This window comes from Bufo gargarizans, chromosome 1 (assembly GCF_014858855.1).
Source record: "Bufo gargarizans isolate SCDJY-AF-19 chromosome 1, ASM1485885v1, whole genome shotgun sequence".
Lineage (NCBI taxonomy): Eukaryota > Metazoa > Chordata > Amphibia > Anura > Bufonidae > Bufo > Bufo gargarizans.
The window spans coordinates 230,096,214-230,120,085 of record NC_058080.1 but is presented as its reverse complement, the minus strand read 5'-3'; the positions used below and the strand labels follow the sequence as shown (position 1 = coordinate 230,120,085).

Sequence of the window (23,872 nt, the reverse complement as noted above, 5' to 3'; positions counted from 1 at the left end):
TTCTCTCTCACCGCTTCAGGGATGCGGTACGGGGTCTGGCGCATGGGTAGTTGCCCTGGGGATTCTACTCTGTGAGTGGCCAGAGGAGTGTACCCAGGCACATTGGAGAAGGTCTCCTGCTTCTCTCTTAGCAGCTGTTATACCTCGGTACGTTCCTGTGGGCTCAGCCGGTCCCCCAGTACAACTTCTCCTAAATCCCCAGACAGCTGACCGTCCCCCAGTAGATCCGGCAGGGGAAGACTGTCAAACTCTTCAGAGCTGGGTGCACAAATAGCGGTCACCTCTTCTGAGCGTTCCTGGTAGGGCTTCATCATGTTCACATGGAGCATTCGTCGCCCTCCGGTCCCTGCGCAGGGGCCAATTATATAAGTGGTGTCACATCTCTGTTCCACTACTTTATAAGGGCCTTGCCAGGCGGCCTGTAACTTATCATGTCGGACAGGTTTCAAAATTAAAACTTTCTGCCCAACCTGGAAGCTACGGTCCCTGGCGCCCCGATCGTACCATGTGCGCTGGCGCATCTGAGCCGCCTGGAGGTTTTCCTTTACCGTCTTGGTTAGAGCTTCCAAGCGATCTCGGAGCGCCAACACATATGGTACTATGGGGGTGCCGTCTGCGCTCCTGTCTCCCTCCCAATGCTCCCTAATTAAGTCCAGTGGTCCCCTTACTCTCCTCCCGAACAACAATTCAAATGGGGAGAATCCTGTGGATTCCTGCGGCATCTCCCGGTAAGCAAAGAGGAGGTGAGGCAGGAATCGTTCCCAGTCTCGGTGGGTCTCAGCAAAGGTTCGGAGCATTTGTTTTAAGGTGCCATTGAACCGCTCGCAGAGCCCGTTGGTCTGAGGATGGTAGGGGGCACTGATTATAGGTCTGATTTTGCAAATTTTCCAGAGGTGCTGGATGACCTCTGCAGTGAATTGAGTACCCTGATCCGAGATGATCTCCCTGGGTAATCCCATCCGGGAGAAAATCTGCATCAGGGCCTCCGCCACGGTTTCTGCGTGGATGTTTGTCAAGGCTACGGCCTCTGGGTAGCGGGTGGCGTAATCCACCACCGTCAAAATATACCTCTTGCCAGAGGGGGTAGGTTTCCGGAGGGGACCTACTATATCTACGGCTATTCTATGTAACGGTTCCTCAATTATAGTTAGCGGGTGTAACTTTGCTTTCCGCCGGTCCCCCCTCTTCCCTACCCTCTGGCACGTATCACAGGTGCTGCAATATTTGCGTACTCCCTGGCTAATTCCTGGCCAAAAGAAACTTTGGATCAGCTGATATCTAGTACGACTGACCCCCAAATGTCCGGATAACGGAATATCGTGCGCTATCCGGAGCAGTTCGGCTCGGTACCTCTGTGGTACAACTAGCTGTCTCATAACGATCGGGTCTGACCCAGCTAACTGCTTGTCTGACTCCCTGTATAATAGCTGCCTATCCCATACAAATCTTTCCCCCTCCGCCCCCCGGTTGGTCAGAGGTGACTTTGTCTCTATATACCTGTAGAGTAGGGTCAGTGATCACCTCTGCCGCAAATTCGTCAGGAGGGGCCCAAGGGACACAGTCTAGGGAAGGGGAAGGTTGTCTTACCTGGACCTCCGGCAGTGTGTTGTAGTCCTGGGTGCGGGCCTGTTGCCTGGTGACCACTGGATGTGCTTCCTCAGTGGTTGTGGTTTGTGGCTCAAATGCAGATGTGAGCTTTCCCAGGTCATTTCCCAGTATCACCTCTGCGGGTAATTGTGGCATAAACCCCACCTCCACAGTCCCTGACCCCGCACCCTAATGCAAATGAACCCTTGCTGTATTCAGCCGATATACAGCTCCCCCAGCAACCCTGACAGCCACAGTCTTATTGGTTTTAGCTTTGTCCGCGACCAAGTGGCTTTGGACCAAGGTTATGGTTGCTCCCGAATCTCTGAGTCCCTGCAAAGGTTTCCCCTCCAGGTATACTGTTTGCCTGCGGTGCTGCCGATTATTCGCCTGTGCTTGTAGTGGGTTGGCTTCATGGAGTACTTCCCACTGTTCTATAGTGGTGACTGGAACTGCAGAGCCATAAGCGGTAGGTGTCTCCTCCTGATAGTGGTGTGCTGCTGCTCTCGTGGTGGTGGTGGTCCTGGTCGAATCCAGGTGGATCGGTCTCTAAGCTGCGGGCATTCCCGCTTGTAGTGTCCCCACATCTGGCACTGGTGGCATTGCACAGAGGAGGGTGGGCGAAACCTCGGTTGAGCCGCTGTAGGAGCTGGTGGGGGTAGGGTCTCAGTGGTGTGTTGGTGCTAGCTGAAAATTGGTTTCCCCCTAGAGGTCGCACAGCTGGTTTAACACCCACAAGCTTGTGCTGCCTGCGGGCATCCAAATAGTCATCGACATTTTTAGCTGCTTCTGTGATAGACGTGGGGTTACGATCTCTCACCCATTCCTGCAGGTCTGCGGGTATCCCATCATAGAACTGTTCTAGTAGCAGCATTTGTAATAGGTCCTCCATGGACCGTGCCTGGTTCGCCTGTACCCATCCGAGGGCTGCCCTTTGTAAACGGCAAGCCCATTCTGCATGCAAGTCTTTTTCAGCTTTTTTCAATTCCCTGAACCGTCTCCGGTATGCCTCTGGTGTCATAGCATATCGGGCCAGGATAACCTCTTTGACACGGCTGTAATTCCTAATTTCCGTATCTGGTATCGTACGGTAGGCTTCAGCTGCCCTCCCAGTTAACCGTCCTGCTAAGATGGGTACCCAATCTTCCATATGTATTTTATGTAACGTGCATAGTCTTTCAAAGTCTTGGAGGAATGCATCTATATCTTCCTCCGCTTCTACATACATTTTAAATGCCTGGTATGGAATTTTTGGCTTACCCTCTTGCACCATAGACACTGCTGGGCTTGGTGTTTGTGGTCTCCTTTGCCGCGTTATAAATTCTTGAACCTCTGTCATTGTCTTGGAGATAATTTCCACTGGTGGGTTCTCCCCATAAAATGACAATCTGAATAAGAGCTGCCTTTGGAACTCTGCTTGCTCTGTTCCGTCTGTCTCGTCCCTCTGTGCAGTGACCGAATCATCCTCTGTTCGGATTTCTGCCATTATTTCAGAGATAAGTGTTGCCTTTGTTTTGTTGCTGGCTGAAATACCTCTTGCTTCCAGAAGATCTTTAAGTGTGGATCGTTTTAAAGTGGAGTAATCAATCTCCATTAATCCTTGTTCCTCTGTGAGTCTGGATCCCAGCGCTGCCAACCAATGTAGCGGAGAGCTGATATTCCACAGCCAATCTCCACCTAAGATCCCAGTGAGGCTCAGGAACAAGTATCATAAATCCATAGAGTAGTAATTCCAGCAGGCAAAATAATCCAATAATATCCCAACAGCAATCCCAATGACTGGACGACACACAGCATCAGGAGCAGAACTAACTTTATTTGGACATAGCACACACTTTAAACCCCCCAACAGCCTTATTTACATACAATGGGGCACATAGATGACCATGGTACAAGGAAGGGTGGGGACAGACAATAGCAAGGGCTGATGGGAGATGGAGGAGGGACAGAACAGCTAGATTACTGGTCTCCCAGTGTCCCTGAGACAACAGCCTGCTGGGAAAACAATGGGACAGGAAAAAAAGGGGGAGGGGAGGAGGCACAGAAAAGCAATGCATCCAACACAGTAAACATTACAGTTTACAATACATAGCCATACAATCAACCGAATGTCGTCCTACATGATCCAAACAGGCCAGGCTAAATACAATTCGCTACAACTATTATTTTCTGTTATAACGGAAAATAATAAAGTGAAGTTCGGGTGCCCATTGACTTCAATGGGGTTCAGGTTCGGGTCCAAGTTCGGATCAAGTTCGGGTCCCGAACCCAAACTTTTTTTTAAAGTTTGTCCGAACTCCCCTAACCCGAACATCTAGGTGTTTGCCCAACTCTAATAGTAACGTGTCTGAACCCATGCGGAACTGCGTGCATGGCGGTCATAGATGAACATAACACCATGAAGACATGGTAACATAATACAAACTACCAGACAGACTAGGACATAGTGACCTTGTAAAAACTCCCAGACAGACTAGGACATAGTGACATTGTACAAACTCCCAGACAGACTACGACATAGTGAAACTGTTGAAATTTCGGGTTGACCACACAAGTCAGGGTAGATGTCATGAACACACTGGTCAGTAGAATGCACCCTGCACAAAGCATTCCTGGAGACAGAATGACCCTCAGGCCACAACTCACAGGTCAAAATAGCCACTTCAATTAAGGCACCTGACCACCTGATGATAATCAGACACAAACATAGAAAAATATTAATCCTACATAGACACAGGGAGCACAGAAATCACAGGGTACAGTTCACACTAGAAGACCTCAGCCATCAGGCACCATACAAGCGACCGGCATGAGAACTGCAGCCAGCCAAGCTAAGCGCACAGGCAGCCAGCCTACACAGCAACTCATAGTCACATAAAACTGCACTGTGATACATACAAGACACAGGGAGTACACAAATTCACAGGACATGGTTCACACACATATTGTATGATAATTTCAACATTTTATAAGATCTCCATGGGCATAGCTATAGGGAGTCAGAGGAAGCAGTAGCACCTTGGCTATAGTACTTGACCTGGCCCTAAAGCTTCATCTTTTGCCTCTCAACACTTCATATATTTCTTGCTCACAGATTGGAATTTCATAACAAATTTGTCAGCAGAGAGACAGATAGATAAAACTCATAAACCGAGAGGTAATCCATGGTCAGTTTACTGCTGTTGTGAGGGGAAGATATTATCTGCTAGTATATTAGTATTTGTAGAACTGGGATGACAGTATGACAGCTGTATTGTTCTCTAGATAGGCCAAGAAAAAACATACCCACATAAGTGCACTGCAATTATTAGTGTAAAGTGAGATGCACTAGTTAATTATTGCCCTCTCCACACTATTGATAAAACTGCTACATTTTATGACTCCACGTAGTTATACAGTACCAACAGTTTTAGACACTTTGCAAGACTCTCTGATGAGGTGCAAAAATATTAAATATGGCACACATCTAGGTTTGTCATCCTTCTGAGCTAAAAACCGCCAGGTTTACATGGTTCAAAAGGGTATGGTTTTGGGGGGGTGTCTTTGGGGATATGGCTTAAGATGGATTGTTATTTTACGCCAGTTGTTTCTTCATACTTTGAGTTTTCCAACATTTTTTTAAACTAATCTTTTCCTGTTATTTTAACCCATTAGTGACCAGCCTGTTTTGGGCCTTACTGACCAAGCGTTTTTCTTCCTTTTTTCATCGTCGCGTTCCAAAAGCTATACCTTTTTTACTTTTCCGTCTATATAGCTTTATGTGGGCTCGTTTTTTGCGAGACGAGTTTTAGTTTTTAATGGCGCCATTTTGGGGTACACATAACTTTCTGATTAACTTCATTAACTCTTTCTGGGAGGGAGATGGGAAAAACAGCAATACTGACAAAAAGTTATACATTTTATAGCGTACATTTTTCAGTATAAATAACATAATAACTTTATTCTCTGGGTCAGTACGATTACAGTGATACCAAATACATAGAGTGTTTTTCCATTTTACAACTTTTTTGCAATAAAACCCCTTTTTTTTTAAAGACATTTTTTTATTGCATTGCCGCTTCCCAAGACTCATAACTTTTTTTATTTTTCTTTCTATGGAGTTGTGTGAGGGCTTGATTTTTGCGGGACGAAATGCATTTTTCTTTGGTATCATTTTGAAGTAAATGTCGCTTTTTGATCGCTGGTTATTATGTTTTTTTCGGTGGCAACTAAGAATAAATTAACAATTCTGTATTTTTTATTTTTATTTTGTTTTTCGCCGCGCTCACCGCAGTGGATAATTTAAATGATATTTATGTAGTCTGGGTCGTTATCGATGCGGCAATACCAAACATATGGGAAAGATTTTTTTCAGCAATTTTTTTCTTTGAAAAGCGTGTTTACTACTTAGCACTTAATGTGCACTATGTAACAAGAAAAGGATAAGGCGGAATAGGTAATAAACCACTTCTGTCTTCTTCTCAGGCTTCCGAACTGTCACAGACAGCCAAACTAAACAGCTAGATTGCAGGAGCTTTTATGGTGTTCCAGATTAAAACCCAGCATCAAGCACCATTCATTTATGGTGCCTTCTTATTATCAGGTGGAATATTCAGACCTGACAACCACCTATTGAGTGCTGTATGCTATATGCCAGGGATGGCCAACCTGAGGCTCTCCAGCTGTTGCAAAACTACAACTCCCAGCATGTCCAGACTGCCTACAGTTATCAGCCTACAGCAGGGATGTCAAACTGCGGCCCTCCAGCTGTTGCAAAACTACAACTCCCACAATGCCCTGCTGTAGGCTGATACCTGTAGGCTGTCCGGGCATGCTGGGAGTTGTAGTTTTGCAACAGCTGGAGGGCCGCAGTTTGACATCCCTGGCCTACAGCAAAGCATGGTGGGAGTTGTAGTTTTACAACAGCTGGAGAGCCACAGGTTGGCCAGCCCTGCTATATGCAGTATTCATATGAACTGGCAATTTATCCTTCCGAAGATGTAGAGAGAGTCATCAGTCTGTGCAGATTTTAAGTATATGGTCCTGCTATGCTGTGATACAGATATGTTTTATTCCCTCTTGTCTTGTAGGGAAAGCAAGGTAGATTCAATTTCCTATTGATCAAAGAGTAGGGTGGATAGTCACATTATTCTTTTTACCTGTTAAAGTAGTAGCTCTCTACTTAAGTCAACTCACATGCTATGCAATTGCTGCAGATTATCGGTGTGAATTCCACACTGAAAATTCATAGCAATTTATAAAACAGTACATTGAATGGCATTTTAAAACCTCATCCACCCATCATGTTAAGAGAATGCTATGGATTTTCAAATCTACAGCATATCAATTCTATTGTTGATTTGTCACAGATTTTTACTATGGATATCACCTTTTGCAAATGCATAGGGCAAAATGTATACATGCCAAAATCCAGGTCAAAATTAAACACATGTAGATATGCTTGTGGATTCACCATCGGTTTGCAATAAAAAATGTCTGCAATATATGAACTTGCCTTAAAGTGTCGGAAGAAAACTGTTCACATGGCATATGATGGTGTTGTGATTGTGACTAGAGATGAGCGAATAAAAAAAAAAAATAGCCAAATTTTTTGAAAAAATGTGCTTTGATACAAATTTATATATGAACTCAGCCTTACAGGTCGATGTTATCGCCAAGAAGAAGCGCAGTCCTTTTACACCGTCGTCAGCTGATTTCACATAGATGTCTACAGAACCTGTTCTATGAAACACTTATACAAGTAGAGCCCCCCAACAGATTGGAGAGGGTGTCAGCAGTAAGTTTGTGTTGACATCACTGATTATTTTGCCCTTCCTTTGATCTGTCAGAACAATAACCCCCAAAAAATTAATCCTGTCTGTGGAGCATCCGCCTTCACTCGGTCAGCATTTGGTCAGTAATCCATCAGTATTGCTAATGCCAAAAAACAGGAGTGGATCCAAAACAGAGATGACACGTGAATGGAATATTTGCATGTCTTCTGTGTTTTGTACCCACTCCTGCTTTTGGCTACCAAATCACAAGCCAATTCTTATGGGACTATACAGGCCTCACAGATGCTACACAGACAGGATCCGTTGTGCATCTCATTTTTCCTTCCTTCTGACAGATCAGAAGAAGGGTCAAATAAATTATGATGTCAGCCAGGCTGAAAGAAAAAATAGTGGCCCAGTCGTGAAGTGGGGAGGGTGGGAACAGCATTAGAAGTCCACAGAGTGGCCCTATGACATAGTGGTGAGGTGGAAGCAGCATGAGGAGACCACAGAGTGGCCCAATGACAGTGTCCGGAGGTGGCGGCAGCATCAGGAGGAGGTCACATAGTGGCACAATGACAGTGTGGAGGTGGCAGCAGCATCAGGAGGCCACAGAGCGGCAAGGTTACACAGTGTGGAGGTGGCATCATAATAGTAGCTCAGTCAGGTAGCCTGAAGAAATCTGTCTCTTTTGTCAAGGTTTGGGTGAAGTAGGATGGATGATCTAATCTGATGCACCAGGCATTGGTGGGTGGAAATCCTGGCTGATCCACGCCTGATTAATCTTGACAAAGGTCAGTCTCTCCACACCCGCTCTGATGCCACACTACTGGCTGGGCAAGACAGCTTTTCCAAGGCAAACTCAGCCAGTTGAGGCCACAAATCGAGTTTGGCTGCCCAGTAGTCCAGAGGATCTTTGATGTGGGATGGCAGGGTGCACTCCAAGTATGCCACACCCTGCTGGTTCAGGTTCTGCTTTATTTCTATCTGCTGCTGCTGGTGAGTAGTTTAGTTTTACAAGTAGAGTCAGAACCCCAAAGTATACTGAATTACCTGACCACAGTGTGGAATTTAGTTTCAGAATTCTTTTTTCAACCCTTCTAAGGCTGAGTGCACATGGGCGAGATTTCTGCGCGGGTGAAATGCGGGAGGTGAACGCATTGCACCCGCACTGAATCTGGACCCATTCATTTCTATGGGGCTGTGCACATGAGCTGTGATTTTCACGCATCACTTATGCGTTGCGTGAAAATCGTAGCATGCTCTATATTGTGCGTTTATCACGCAACGCAGGCCCCATAGAAGTGAATAAGGCTGAGTGAAAATCCCAAGCATCTGCAATCAAGTGCGGATGCGGTGCGATTTTCACGCATGGTTGCTAAGATGACAGTCTATTCACTGTATTATTTTCCCTTATAACATGGTTATAAGGGAAAATAATAGCATTCTTTAATATAGAATGCTTAGTAGGTGGTCAATTGAGGGTTAAAAAATTAAAAATAATTAACTCACCTTCTCCTCTTGATCGCGTAGCTGCCGGTCTCTTCTTACTTCTTTAATCATGAGCTGCCGGCTAAAGGACCTGTGGTGACGTCATATCACATGGTCCAATCACATGATCCATGACCATTCACCCCCATACAAATTCATTGATGGCAGAAAATTCCTGTGTGCACAGGATGATATTGTGTCGACAAGTGCTGATATGTGCTCATAAATGATGGATCACCTGACAAACAAGTGTTTTGCTCGGTTGGTGGGTAATCGGCAACAAATTTACACAGAGCAATTTTCGACTACTAACAGTTTACGAATGCTTGCTCCCAATAATTGGCCCAATAATATGCCCATATAAATGTAAATCTGTCAGCAGTTTTAAGCAGGCTAAACTGCTGTCAACACTATTTGGAAACTGGAATCTTTTGTGGAGTATTTGTTATCAGGCGTAGTAACAATATTAACTTTTATTATGCCAGATTCTGCTCATTAAGTGTCCAAGGAGGCGGAACTTCCCTGTGAAGTGCAATCTGCACTTTGTAGTGAGCTCTTTCACAGCCCCTCTCCTCTGAGTGAATCCAGTAGTGGTCTTATGGTTGTTTGCTACATCTGTTATTTAGAGCAGAAAAGAGTGACCGTGAAACAGCTCAATGTAGAGAGCACTGTACAGTGAAGCAGAATTTGGCAGAATAAAAGTTCATACTCACACTACTGCAGATAATAAAAGCACCACAATGGCTATGCTTATACTGCTCTCCCTAGCCCCTGCCTAGTGCTGTCAGCAGTTTAGCGTGGTCCAAAATGCTGATAGATTCCCTTTAAATTCATGAGTGTGCAGCACTAGTGTCTAAGCTGGTGGAGTCAGGAAGTAAGAGAACCATAATAATGTGCAACATAGAAAACTAAGGGTCCATTCACACGTTCGTAGTGTATCTGCAAATTGCGGATCCGCAATACACCTGGCCAGCACCCTATAGAACTGCCTATTCTTGTCTGCAATTGCGGACAAGAATAGAACATGTTCTATTTTTTTCGGGAGCCCCGGACCAGAAGACCGGGGCCGCACTCCGGAAATGCGGATGCAGACAGCACACTGTGTGCTGTCCGCATCTCTTAAAGCCCCATAGAGAATGAATGGGTCCGGATCCATTCTACAACGTTGTGGAACGGACCCGGACCCATTCAATTGACATGTGAATGGACCCTAACAGTTTCAGCATTGATAATTGGATGTATGCTTTAACAGATATTAAGGGAGGGAGATAGATTTGTTATTCCAGTGTTGAATTAAAAGCCTAAATTAATCAAATCATTTTTTAGGTTAACGAGTACTCTAACATAGCTTACGTTGTTATGTTTCAGATTAAATATGACTTTTTGTATGAGAAACAGTATGTATGCTGCCTGGAGAAATGGACCAGCCACGTCCACCAGAAAGTCTACACAACCTTTATTCTAGTGATCCTGTTCCTCCTTCCACTAACATTGATGCTTCTGCTCTACAGTAAAATTGGTTATGAACTCTGGATTAAGAAACAAGTTGGAGATGCTTCAGTTCTGCAAACTATCCATGGCAATGAAATGTCTAAAATATCCAGGTCAGTTAATGAGTTGCTTTTTGTAACTGATATTGAAATATATTTTACGCCTGTTGGTTCCTTAGCCATAGCCATAATTATGACTAAGGGTCATACAAGCCCGAATTTCTTAAGCAGTGGTATGTTCCTGTGTCCATGATGGATATATTACCCTGACTTAAGGCTATAAAGGCTATGGGCCAGATTTATCATTAGCTCAAGTCAGAATAATGGAGTGAAAAATTCGGGAAAAAAATGTGCAAACTCTAAAACTGCGCACAAATTTGCAACTTTTTTCTGCTCTGCACTATGCTCGCCAGTTTTCTGAAAGTGGGCGTGTTTTCTTATGTAAATGAATCTCTAGACAGATTTACTATTGGGACTATTTAAAAAGTCGCAAAAAAGTCGCAAAAAAAATGCGTAATTTCACTCCAGTGAGGACCATGCTTATCTTATGAGACTTTTTAATAGAACATGCAACTTTTTCGTAAAAACTTGCAACTTTTTCGTAAAGATGTGCGACTTTTGTAAAGCTGCTTACTGACGGATAAACTGCTACCGTCAAACCACATTTATTACAGTCTTAAAGGGCCGATCATAAATCTGACTTGGCTAAAACTGACTTTAGCCATATGTGAAAGTGGAGTGAGCTGTCAGAGTCATGATAAATCTGGCCCTATGTTTTTGAATGATGAATTTTCCTTCACTTTCTAATGTAATGTCCTACACCTCCACACACAAATACTGCTGTTGTAAGCTGGATTGCACTTTTCTCTATGGGAGTAATAAAATTGTACAAATAGAACAGTTCAATATATGTTTTTATGCATAATAATATTGTTTTAGTGGGCTTGAAGATTCAAATTAAACATAATACGTGCTTGGGAACATACGCTGGGTGTACTTAAAATCCTATTAAATTCCTAATAACAGTATGCTCCCCACCCTTACATTCAGCTTCCCCTGGTGGCAGCTCTAGATATTATTGTGCGCAATAGTTTGATTCTAATAATGATGTTTTGCGTCATATCACTGGCAAATAACATAAGTAAGAACCATGAATTTCGGTGATATCTTTGATGGACTTTTTAAAGGGAATGTGTCATCAGAAAATGACCTACTGTTCAAATCATGTTTTTATGTTAAAGGGAACCTTTCATCAACTTTATGCTGCCCATACTAATGGCAGAATAAAGTAGAGACAGGTGAGTTTTTCAGCGGCCTGTCATTTAAAAGTAAGTGGTTGACGAGAACTTTTCGTGATTCTTTTTCCAGGGCTGGCTTGATTGTGATAATCATTGCAGACTGGCCCTGGAAAAGAATCACGGCCACCTGAGTGATGGTTATTCATAAATTCCTGCTATCCCTGCCCACTGTCACAGGTGAAGTTGCAGATAGCTGGAACTTATAAATAAACGACGACTGGCTTGATCCCAAACTAAGGAGCATATAGGTGAGCCCTATAAAACCCTAAGGCCCCTTTCACACGGGCGAGTATTCCACGCGGATGTGATGCGTGAGTTGAACGCATTGGACCCGCACTGAATCCCAACCCATTCATTTCTATGGGGCTGTGCACACGAGCGGTGATTTTCACGCATCACGTAACGCAGGCCCTATAGAAATGAATGGGGCAAGCATCCTCAAGCAAGTGCGGATGTGGTGCAATTTTCACGCACGGTTGCTAGGAGACGATCGGGATGGAGACCCGATCATCATTATTTTCCCTGCATAGTACAATAGCGCTGGAGGGGTAAAAAAAAAAAATATATAATTTAACTCACCTTAATTCACTTGATCGCGCAGCCGGCATCTCCTTCTGTCTTCGTCTTAGCTGTGTGGAGGAACAGGACCTGTGGTGACGTCACTCCGGTCATCACATGATCCATCACCATGGTAAAAGATCATGTGATGGATCATGTGTTGACCGGAGTGACGTCACCACAGGTCCTGTTCCTCCACACAGCTAAGACGAAGACAGAAGGAGATGCCGGCTGCGCGATCAAGTGGACTAAGGTGAGTTAAATTATTTTGTATTTTTTTTTAACCCCTCCAGCGCTATTGTACTATGCATTCTGTATTCAGAATGCTATTAGTTTCCCTTATAACCATGTTATAAGGGAAAATAATACAATCTACAGAACACTGATTTGGGTACCAAACATGCGTGATTTTTCTCACGCGAGTGCAAAACGTTTTAATTAATACGGACGGAGTCAGGGTCACCTAGAATCAAGCCAGCAAGGAAACACAATAAAGGAAAAGACTTATCTGAGCAAACAGCAGCAGCAGCCTCCAGCAGTGAGCGCTTCATCCAGGAAGTAGTATAAACCGCAAAGTGAGGTAGTATGGGAGGGAATATAAAGGAAGACGATTAGTCTAAATAAGTGACACCTGGCAGAAGGAAACGAGATTAAAAACTCCATCCGATATTTAGGCATTAATATAGGGAAAACCCCGGAATCAATATACTCTATGAACTACCCTCCTTTAATCCAGAAAATCCAGGGAGACATTGACAAGTGGTTGCATCTTCCCCTGTTAGGTAGGTCCCATTTAATAAAAATGATCAGTTTCGCACGCTTATTGTACCCCATGCGAAAAAATCCCGCTACTGATTAGACACACAGATATCCAATCTTTGGAATCAGCGTTCCGTTATTTTTTATGGAAAGGAAAGCATCCGAGAATTTCATTAAAGAAATTACAACTACATAAAGAAAAGGGAAATCCTCCTGATGAAGCATTAGCGAAACGTACGTCGAGGAGTACGCCAGATAGAGACAGCCCACACACACGCCACTGGATATCGGGTAAGAAAGAAACTCAGATCGGTCCGATACATTCATTATGGCAGCTTTATGATGTACTGAATTGTTCGGATGGTATGGATCAGAATATATGGATGCCACCTACACCCGATATTTATTCATGCTAGATTCGCTTTACAGATGAGGTAGTTGTGTTTTCATGGCTAGATACAGCTTTGATAATTATATGCTGATCTAGACCCCTTATTCACAACACCCTCACTGCGATTGAGGGAATTAAGTGATTGAATATCTGCTGATAGTGGAATTATTGTGGACTGCCCCTTGAGGCACGCTGTACGGTCTCTACATTTATGTTTGTATGTTTTTATGTCATAATAAAATTAAATTTTATTGGGTAATATTTAGTACCGGTTCTCTTTTTGTTGATATATATATTAAGGAGGTACACCCTTGCTAACACAAGGCTGTGTTGATCCAGTTGAAGAGTATAAAGAAAAGGGAGGAGTGAATTTCCCTGATATCAGGAGATATAACCTCGCAAGCAATTTCAGACATGCCATGGATTGGTTGACAGGAAGAAGCAGCTATTCTAATTACAAATTAGAATCGTATTTAGTTTCCCCTTGGTCATTGTCTGCGTTGCTCCACACTAAATTCGCCAATTTGCCTCAGACTCTGAGAAAGAGCCTAATTGTAAAAGACACAGTAGCTACGTGGAAAGCAGTGCGGAAGGAATACGGGCTGCCATTTATGTTATCAAAGCATATGTCTATTTGGGGGCACCCTGAATTTTTGGAGGGAAGACTTAATAAACAGTTCCAAGACTGGAGAAACAAAGGAATACGCTATGTATCTGATATGTGGCACTGTACAGAACATAGTTATCTCAGTTTTGATGAACTGTGCACTAAGTATGATTTGGGCACTGGTCATTACTTAGCATATCTTCAGGTATATAGTTTTTTAAAAGGTAGAATAACTGACCTCAGAAGAGAATTCCCCACAAATAGATTTGATCTTTTGAGGGGCTCATCCACTTCTTCGTTATCATTAGCAGAGCTACAAGGTAGATTGCAAGAGGCTAAACAGGAGAATTCTCCCTTTCCAACCATTCAGGGCATGGGATAAGGAACTTGATAAACAAGGAATAAATGTAAATATCTTGAAGGGATGGCTATGTCTGAGAAATATGACCCCCAATGAAATTTGGAGAGAAACTCAATTTAAAATAGCGCACAGGGCCATATATGGGTTTTATAATACAAGATCAGCTATTCAAGCAAATGTGGAATTGCCCGAAAGAAGTGCAGTTTTGGATGGCCTTTATAAAATGGTTGAAAGACGTGATGCATATCACGATTTCATTAACTCCAGAGTTAATATTATTCAATTTTTATCCCAAAGGTACGAAGTTAGCACAAATTACCCATATACTGTATGTATCATGGCGGCAAAAAGATGTATACTTAGGAACTGGTTACTCCAGACAACCCCCTCAATCGAGGAAATAATCAGTGAAATAAAATGGTGCCTTAACAGGGAGATCTTTGCGGCAGAGCAGTGCACAGAAAAAGCACTAAGAAAACTAATGGGCAGGTGGAAAGGTTTTATTAGCTGTGTATTGGAACCGGTAGAGATCAAAACACTTATGGATCCTTTGAAACATACCTCCTGGTACCTATTAGAACAAATGAAGGGTACATTAGGTAAATTGGAGCAGTAAGATCTTGAATAGTCTTAATGATACAAGGATGATCAGGATGGTCTAGGGGATAGAGGAAGCACTGGCGTGAGGTAATGTTCAGTCTTTTTTAGGCTGGGGGGGGGGGTGGGGAGGGAGGTGGGAGGGAGTGTTAAGGTTTCTGTTCAAATTAACATGAAAACTTGAAAATGTTGGTTTGTCTCAATGATGTGATAAGCCCTGACGTACTTTTGTAACATCTGTCTATGTATTTATGTTATGGTGAACATTGGATGTATGTAACTTGTACTTGCATCAGATGGAAGACAAACTAAATAAATAAAATTTGGTTTAAAAAAAAAAAAAAAAGAAGGAAACGAGATGACAAAGTGAAACCAAAACAAAGAACGTCATACAAGAGGTAGAGAAGAACGTCTGTCAGACCTTCTCACAGAACTGGCGGTGACAGTACCCCTCACTCTACGGGTGGACTCCGGACACTCAGAGCCCACCTTCTCAGGGTGAGACCTATAGAAAGCCCTGATGAGATAAGTGGCCTTAATATCCGCCACTGGGACCCACATCCTCTTCTCAGGACCATAACCCTCCCAATGAACGAGGTACTGAAGAGAACCGCGGATAATGTGAGAATCCACAATCTTAGAGACCTGAAATTCAAGATTACCATCAACAAAAATCGGAGGAGGAGGCAAAGAGGAGGGTACAGTGGGTTGGACATAAGGTTTTAATAGGGACTTGTGAAAAACATTATGAATCTTCTAAGTTTGAGGAAGATCAAGACGGAAGGCAACGGGATCTTGTAAGGCCCAATAAACTTAGGACCCAACTTCCAGGAGGGAACCTTCAGTTTGATATTCTTTGTAGATAAATACAAATCACCCACATTCAGGTCCGGACCAGGCACACGTCTCTTATCCGCCACACGCTTATATCTCAGATTACCCTAAATCTTTTGCCAAATAAATAACAAAGACGAGGAAAATCTCTCCTCATCATGTAAACCAGAAGACCCCTCTCCAGAGAATGTCCCAAACTGCGGATGAAACCCATATGCACCAAAAAATGGTGACTTATCAGAGGACTCCTGGCAACGGTTATTTAAAGCAAACTCAGCAAGGGACAAAATAGAATACCAATCCTCCTGATTCTCCGCCACATAACAGCGCAGATATGTCTCCAGATTCTGATTGACGCGTTCGGTTTGACCATTCTACTGCGGGTGAAAAGCAGAAGAGAACGACAACCGAACCCCCAAGCGAGAACAGAAGGCCTTCCAGAATCTGAAAACAAATTGCGTGCCCCTATCAGAAACTATGTCTGAAGGAATGCCATGCAATTTAACAATGTGATCAACAAACGCTTGTGCCGGCGTCTTAGCATTGGGTAACCCAGGACAGGGAATGAAATGCGCCATTTAGCTAAAACCAGAATCAAAACCTTTCTAGAGGAACGAGGCAGGTCCGTAATGAAGTCCATGGACACATGCGTCCAAGGATGGGAAGGAATGGGTAACGGGAGGAGAGAACCCGATGGCTGTGAATGAGGGACCTTGGCACGAGCGCAGGTCTCGCAGGCTGCCACAAAATCCTCATCCGTCTTACGAAGAGCCGGCCACCAGAATCTCCGAGCAATGAGATCCACTGTGGCTCTACTCCCTGGGTGCCCAGCAAGGACAGTATCGTGGTGCTCCTTAAAAACCTTGTGTCGTAAAGCGAGAGGCACAAACAACCTCCCAGAAGGACAAAGATCAGGAGCCTCTGCCTGGGCTGCCTGAACCTCTGCCTCCAAATCAGGATAAAGAGCAGAGACGACCACCCCATCAGCTAAAATGGGTCTTCAAAGTTCCCCCCTCCCGGAAAACAACGTGACAGGGCATCCGCCTTCACATTTTTAACCCCAGGGTGGAACGTAACAACAAAATTAAACCTAGAAAAAAACTAAGACCATCTGGCCTGTCTCGGGTTCAGATGCTTGGCCGATTCCAAGTAGGCCAGATTCTTATGGTCGGTAAGCACGGTAATAGGGTGTCTGGCTTCCTCTAACCAATGGTGCCATTCCTCAAAAAAGCTAATTTGATGGCCAACAACTCCCTATCTCCCACATCGTAATTTCTCTCTGCAGAGGATAGTTTCCTTGAGAAAAAGGCACACGGCCGCCATTTGGCAGGAGAGGGACCCTGAGATAAGACCGCACCCACACCCACCTTAGAAGCATCCACCTCAACAATAAAAGGTAGAGATATCAGGTTGTATCAAAATGGGAGCGGAAGCAAAACACTCTTTAATACTAGAAAAGGCTTTAAGCGCATGTACCGACCACGAGGAAAAATCCACCCCCTTTTTAGTCATATCAGTGAGTGGCTTAACAACAGAGGAATAATTCAAAATGAACTTTCTGTAATAATTAGCAAAACCCCAAAACCGCATCAGCGCCTTCTGATTCTCAGGAAGCTCCCAATCAAGCACAGCGGAGACCTTCTCAGGGTCCATTCGAAAACCAGAAGCGGAGAGAAGAAAACCAAGAAATTGAATCTTCGGAACCGCAAACACACATTTTTCCAGTTTAGCGTACAATTTATTCTACCGCAGAATTAGCAAGACCTGACATAGGTGGTCCCGATGAGTCTTGAAATTAGGAGAAAAAAATCAAAATGTCATCTAGATACACCAGTACAAATTTTCCCATTATATGCTAAAAATGCTGTTCACAAAATGTTGGAAGACGGCCGGAGCATTCATCAAACCAAAGGGCATAACCAAATTCTCGAAGTGACCCTCAGGGGTATTGAAGGCCGTCTTCCATTCGCCCCCTTCCCTGACCCTGACTAGGTTGTATGCCCCTCTTAAATCTAACTTAGATTTTTTTTTAGCCCTAACATTAGCCCCAACAATCTGGTTAAACAGGTCCGGGATCAGAGGAAGCGGATATGGGTCGCGAATCGTGATACGGTTAAGCTCCCTTAAAATCCAGACAAGGTCTTAAAGAAGCATCTTTTTTCTTAACAAAAAAAAACTGCGGCAACAGGTGACTTCGAGGGTCGGAGGATGTGTCCCTTTCTCAGGCATAGCGACTCTTTCAGGTTGGGAGAGATTGTATAATCGTGATTTTGGCAGCTTGGTGCCTGGGATGAGAGTATGGGCAGTCGTAATCCCGGTGAGGGTGCAACTCCTGGACACCACTCTCAGAAAACACATCCGAAAATTCAGAGAGAAAAGATGGCACAGTCTTGGTAGAAACCTCTGAAATAGACGCCGTGAGCCAATTCTCTTTGCAAAACTCTCTGCAAAACTCACTCCAACCATTTATTTGCCTTGCTTGCCAATAAATGGTGGGGTTATGTTTAGTGAGCCAGGGTAGCCCCAACACAAGAGGAGTAGGTAATCCGCTTAAGACGAAACATGACATATCCTCAACATGAGCGTCACCCACAGTCAAACGGATATTGTGAACTATGCCCTTTAACGATCTTTGAGAAAGTGGAGCGGAATCGATAGCAAATACAGGTATATCCTTTTCCAAAGTGCACACCTGGAAACCATGCGTTGTTGCAAATTGATTATCAATGAGATTGACAGCTGCTCCACTATCTACAAAAATCTCACAAACAATGTTCTTGCTGTCTAGGGCCACCCTGGCAGGTAGGAGAAAATGAGAACTACAAGCAAATGGCAAACCTTAAATTTCCACATCAACCTTGCCAATAGTAGCAAATGGAAAGTTTTTAGAGGGTTTCTTTTTTTTGATTACCCTCTGAAAACTCCATGAATCTCCTAGATGGGCAAACATTAGCCAAATGATTTATACCCCCACAACAGAATCAAACCCTCCTCTGAGAGCTGAATCCTCTACTATCAGAGGCAAGCAAACCCAGCTGCATGGCCTCCTCCTCAGAAGGGATTGAGACAGACTGAGACCCCTGCGTACTGAATGAGACAGCCCCACTGTCCTTGGGCTGAATATGACAGGAAAGAGTAGTCTCCTTTCTCTGTCTAAGATGCCTGTCAATACGAACAGCTAGAGACATGGCAGACTCTAACGACGCTGGTCTCTCATGAAAAGCAAATGCACCTTTCAATCTTTCCGAAAGACCATGGCAAAATTGACTTCGGAGTGCAGCATCATTCCAACCAGTATCAGCTGCCCATCTCCGAAATTCAGAACAATATATCTCTGCGGACTGTTTACTCTGGCATAAAAGACACCGTTTAGATTCAGCCAGAGCAATACGATCCGAGTCATCATATATCTGTCCCAGGGCTACAAAAATTCATCCACCGATCGGAGGGGCCGTGCCCCCACCTTCAGCGAAAAGGCCCAAGACTGAGCATTATCCCTGAGCAGCGGGATGATGATCCCCACCCTCTGCTCCTCATCACCAGAGGAATGAGAAGGTAGGCGAAAATGGAGTTTGCAAGCCTCTCTAAAGCAAACAAAATTCTCACTACCCCCGGAGAACGTATCCGGAAGCGAGATCTTAGGCTCAGAACAAACTCCATGAACGCCAGCAGAACCAGCAGTCACCTGAAACTGAGACACAGTTTTACAGAGATCTGCTACCTCCAGCGAAAGACCTTGCATGCGGTCATTCAAGGCTGAAACCGGATCCATGCTTAAGACGGTTTTGGCGGTTTATAATGTCACGGCTGAAGTTGCAGATAGCTGGAACTTATAAATAGACGACCGACTGGCTTGATCCCAAACTAAGGAGCATATAGGTGAGCCCTTTAAAACCCTAAGAGCTCTCCCTGACTGCTATACACATGCAAGGGTCTCAGTGGTAGAAGATTGCATGCCCACGTACCTAAGACTGTGTGACATCTGAAAACCCTATAATAGTGAGGGGACACGACCACCGGCTCCCTGCACTTAATATGGATGGAGTAGTATAAACCGCAAAGTGAGGCAGTATGGGAGGGAATATAAAGGAAGATGATTAGTCTAAATAAGTGACACCTGGCAGAAGGAAACGAGATGACAAAGTGAAACCAAAACAAAGAACGTCATAAAAGAGGTAGAGAAGAATGTCTGTCAGACCTTCTCACAGAACTGGCGGTGACACCCACCTGCTGATGACTGACAGTCTTCTACCTAGATTTCTCCCTTTTTTCTCTAGGAGAGAACTGCCAATCATCAGCAGATGGGCGGGGAGAGCAGGAGATTATAAATAACCATGACTCTTCTCAAGTAGATTTGACTCTTTTCCAGGCCTGTGCTGGTTCTCGGCAACCACTTACTTTTAGCTCATTAGTGACACACCGCTGAAATCAGCGCGTCTGTCACTATTTTATGCTGCCCCCAGTGAGGTCAGCATAAAGTTGATGACAGGTTTCCTTTAAGCATATTTTTTAGATTTGTGTGGCAAGTTTATTTTTCAGTTATTTAGTTGTTTTTTCCCTTTAATAATTAACTTTAACTATTAACCTTAATTATTACCTTTTAATGTGAGATACTGTAAAAATACAGAGCGCAATAGTGCCCACTAAGGACTGAGGTCATTGTACATGTCTAATGCACTCTGGAGATCTTTTTAGGAAGGGCTAGGAAAGGCCATTAAGCTGAAAAAGTTCCATGCATATAACAGCATCTTCAGCTCCACTGAGGATTGATCGGGTAAGATGATATCTTGTGAATATCTCTCCCTTGTATTACCATGAAGCATCAGACATATCCCAGGTCGACGGGGGCTCTCTCCACATATAAATCAAAATTCAGAAATTTTAGCTAAGCAAATCTGAACAATGACTAAAATGCTCTGAAGCATTCAAAATCTAATTTTTTTTTCTGTGTACTCTTAAATAAATGCTTCTAATATTTAAATCACCCCCTTTATAAGTTGGAGCATTTTAACCAACAATAAACATCAAATACCAGCCATTAATTTCCTGGCATTGTCAGAAGACTAAAAGCACCATTTTAAGCACCCAAATTCTGTAAATGGAGAGAATATCTTTCTTTACTAAGGAGCAATTATTACTGATTATTTTCCTCTCGCCATTCACAGAGTACAAACATCTCATGCTGACTGTGCTAATTTACACCCACAAGTAAAAGGAACTCTGGGGTGTAACGGGGCATCCAGGCGGCCAAGAACCATGCAGCCATGCAAATCACGGCAGTATTCCATTAGCTCATTAGAAACAGATTGGCATACAGCATTCATTGTTAATGACTATGTGGTAATCCACACAACCCACTGGGCCATTAGCAAAACCGTTGCCATAGTCACAGTTTACACAAAACTAAACATATTATATATCAAAACAACCAACACAAAATAGACAACCAATTTTAATAATCTATTTTGGTGTCAGTTTGCATATTTAAAAACTAAAATCCAATAGGTTGCAAACAAAACATTTTTTCATATATTTAACAAAATAAAACAAAAAAAAGTGCAAGATAATGCACGTGGGGCGTAAAAACCCAAGAGCAGAATATAAAATAAGTGATACAGTCCTAACCTCAGTATCTGAGGAAAGTGATTTAGGGATAATTATTTCAGAAGACTTAAAGGTAGGCAGACAATGTCATAGAGCAGCAGGAAATGCTAGCAGAATGCTTGGGTGTATAGGGAGAGGAATTACCAGTAGAAAGAGGGAGGTGCTCATGCCGCTCTACAGAGCACTAGTGAGACCTCATTTGGAGTATTGTGCGCAGTACAGATCTCCAGAAGGATATTGATACTTTGAAGAGAGTTCAGAGAAGAGCTACTAAACTGGTACATGGATTGCAGGATAAAACTTACCAGGAAAGATTAAAGGACCTTAACATGTATAGCTTGGAAGAAAGAAGAGACAGAGGGGATATGATAGAAACTTTTAAATACATGAAGGGAATCAACAAGGTAAAATAGGAGAGAATATTTAAAAGAAGAAAAACTGCTACAAGGGGACATAGTTTTAAATTAGAGGGGCAAAGGTTTAAAAGTAATATCAGGAAGTATTACTTTACTGAGAGAGTAGTGGATGCATGGAATAGCCTTCCTGCAGAAGTGGTAGCTGCAAATACAGTGAAAGAGTTTAAGCATGCATGGGATAGGCATAAGGCCATCCTTCATATATGATAGGGCCAGGGGCTATCCATAGTATTCAGTATATTGGGCAGACTAGATGGGCCAAATGGTTCTTATCTGCCGACACATTCTATGTTGCTATGAAAAAAAATCCTTAAAAAACACAAAAAAGGCTTAGATGTCAGGCACAAAAAATACATTGTAAGCAATATTTTGACAATCCAACAAAATCAAAAAGTTACTTGTTAGGACTAGAGATGAGATAATTTCTTACAAATTTGATTTGGCCGGTTCGCCAAATTTACCAAAACGATTAGATTCAATCCGAATTTATTTGAAGCGAATCGGGTAAAAAAACCTGCTATTTCCTGGCTGCAGGAAAACTCACATAGAGAGTCCGCTGTGGTATTGAAACAATACTATGTCAGTATGATAGACAAAGGAAGAAAAGCCAGCTCACCTCACATGTCCAATGTAGCTGTGCACGGGGCGGACCCAAGTCAGTCCGTGTAATAGATTCAATTGAAAGAAGAGGCTCCAGCACCAAGCGTGGACGTAGAAAAAATTCCCAATCTTTATTCAGCAATATTCCATATATACAGCAATCAGTGGCACAGGCTCCCGCTTAATCCCAGGCAATCAACGCGTTTCGGACACAAGTGTCCTTAGTCATGATCTAGGTGTCCTGCATGGTGATCACTGAAATAGGGTCCAGTTCCCGCTATTCCGCCCCCAGGACTCCTCCTGGGGGTGGAATAGCGGGAACTGGACCCTATTTCAGTGATCACCATGCAGGACACCTAGATCATGACTAAGGACACTTGTGTCCGAAACGCGTTGATTGCCTGGGATTAAGCGGGAGCCTGTGCCACTGATTGCTGTATATATGGAATATTGCTGAATAAAGATTGGGAATTTTTTCTACGTCCACGCTTGGTGCTGGAGCCTCTTCTTTCAATTGAATATGTCAGTATGACATGCATATGACAGGCGTCGCTCTTAGAATCACTGCACACTTCACTTATTTGGGCAGTTACGGGGCCAAAACTGACCATATAACTTAAGTATGAACTCAGCTTTACAGGTTGATGTTAGCGCCAGGTATAAAGAACCGTGCATCCTACTGTAGCGTGAAAGAGCGCACTCCTTTTACACTGTTGTCAGCTGATTCCACATAGATGTTTACAGAACCTGTTCTATTAAACGCTTATACAAGTAGATCCCCCCTGACAGAGTGGAGAGTGTGTCAGCAGTAAGTTTGTGTTGACGTCACTGATTATTTTGCCCTTCCTCTGATCCGTCAGAACAATAACCCGCCAAAAAACAGATCCTGTCTTTGGAGCATCCACCTTCACTCAGTCAGCATTTGCTCAATAATACATCAGTATTGCTAAAGCCCCCCCAAAAAAACAGGAGTGGATCAAAAACAGAGATGACACGTGAATGGAATATTTGCATGTCTTCTGTGTTTTGGTTGCTTTTGGTTACCAAATCATATTTTGATCATACAGGCCTTACAGCTGGTACACAGACAGGATCGATTATGCGTCTCATTTTTCCTTCCTTCTTACAGATCAGAAGAAGGGTCAAATAAATTATGCTGTGAACCAGGCCAAAAAGGCAAAATAGTGGCCCAGTCATGGACTTTTGACATAGTGTTGAGGTAGCAGCAGCATGAGGAGACCACAGAGTGGCACATTCACATAGTGTTGAGGTGGCATGAGCTGACGATGGTGGGTGTAAGAAGGAGCACTTGGCATCAGATGTGTGGCATCAGGCGGGTGGCAGCTAGAGATGGCCTTGTGGTTCACACGGTGGTCATTTTGCAGCAAACTTTTCTCGTTCGCGATTCACATGCGAACATATGGCGATTCGCCATATTCTTTTGCATTGCGCCGAACTTTGACCCATAACACATCCATAAGGTGGGACAGGACAGCCAATTGAGATGTTTCAGCACATGGACACAC

At 43.5% G+C, this 23,872-nt stretch overlaps 1 protein-coding gene across 1 annotated transcript in view; it reads left to right on the top strand.

The window, feature by feature from the left end:
• The window catches only part of QRFPR (pyroglutamylated RFamide peptide receptor), a 144,449-nt gene that overhangs the window by 99,821 nt on the left and 20,756 nt on the right, over positions 1-23,872 (top strand). Inside the window, exon 4 of the mRNA XM_044277462.1 lies at positions 10,200-10,435. Within this exon, the coding sequence (XP_044133397.1) occupies positions 10,200-10,435 (236 nt within the window). The remainder of the gene's footprint in view (positions 1-10,199; positions 10,436-23,872) is intronic.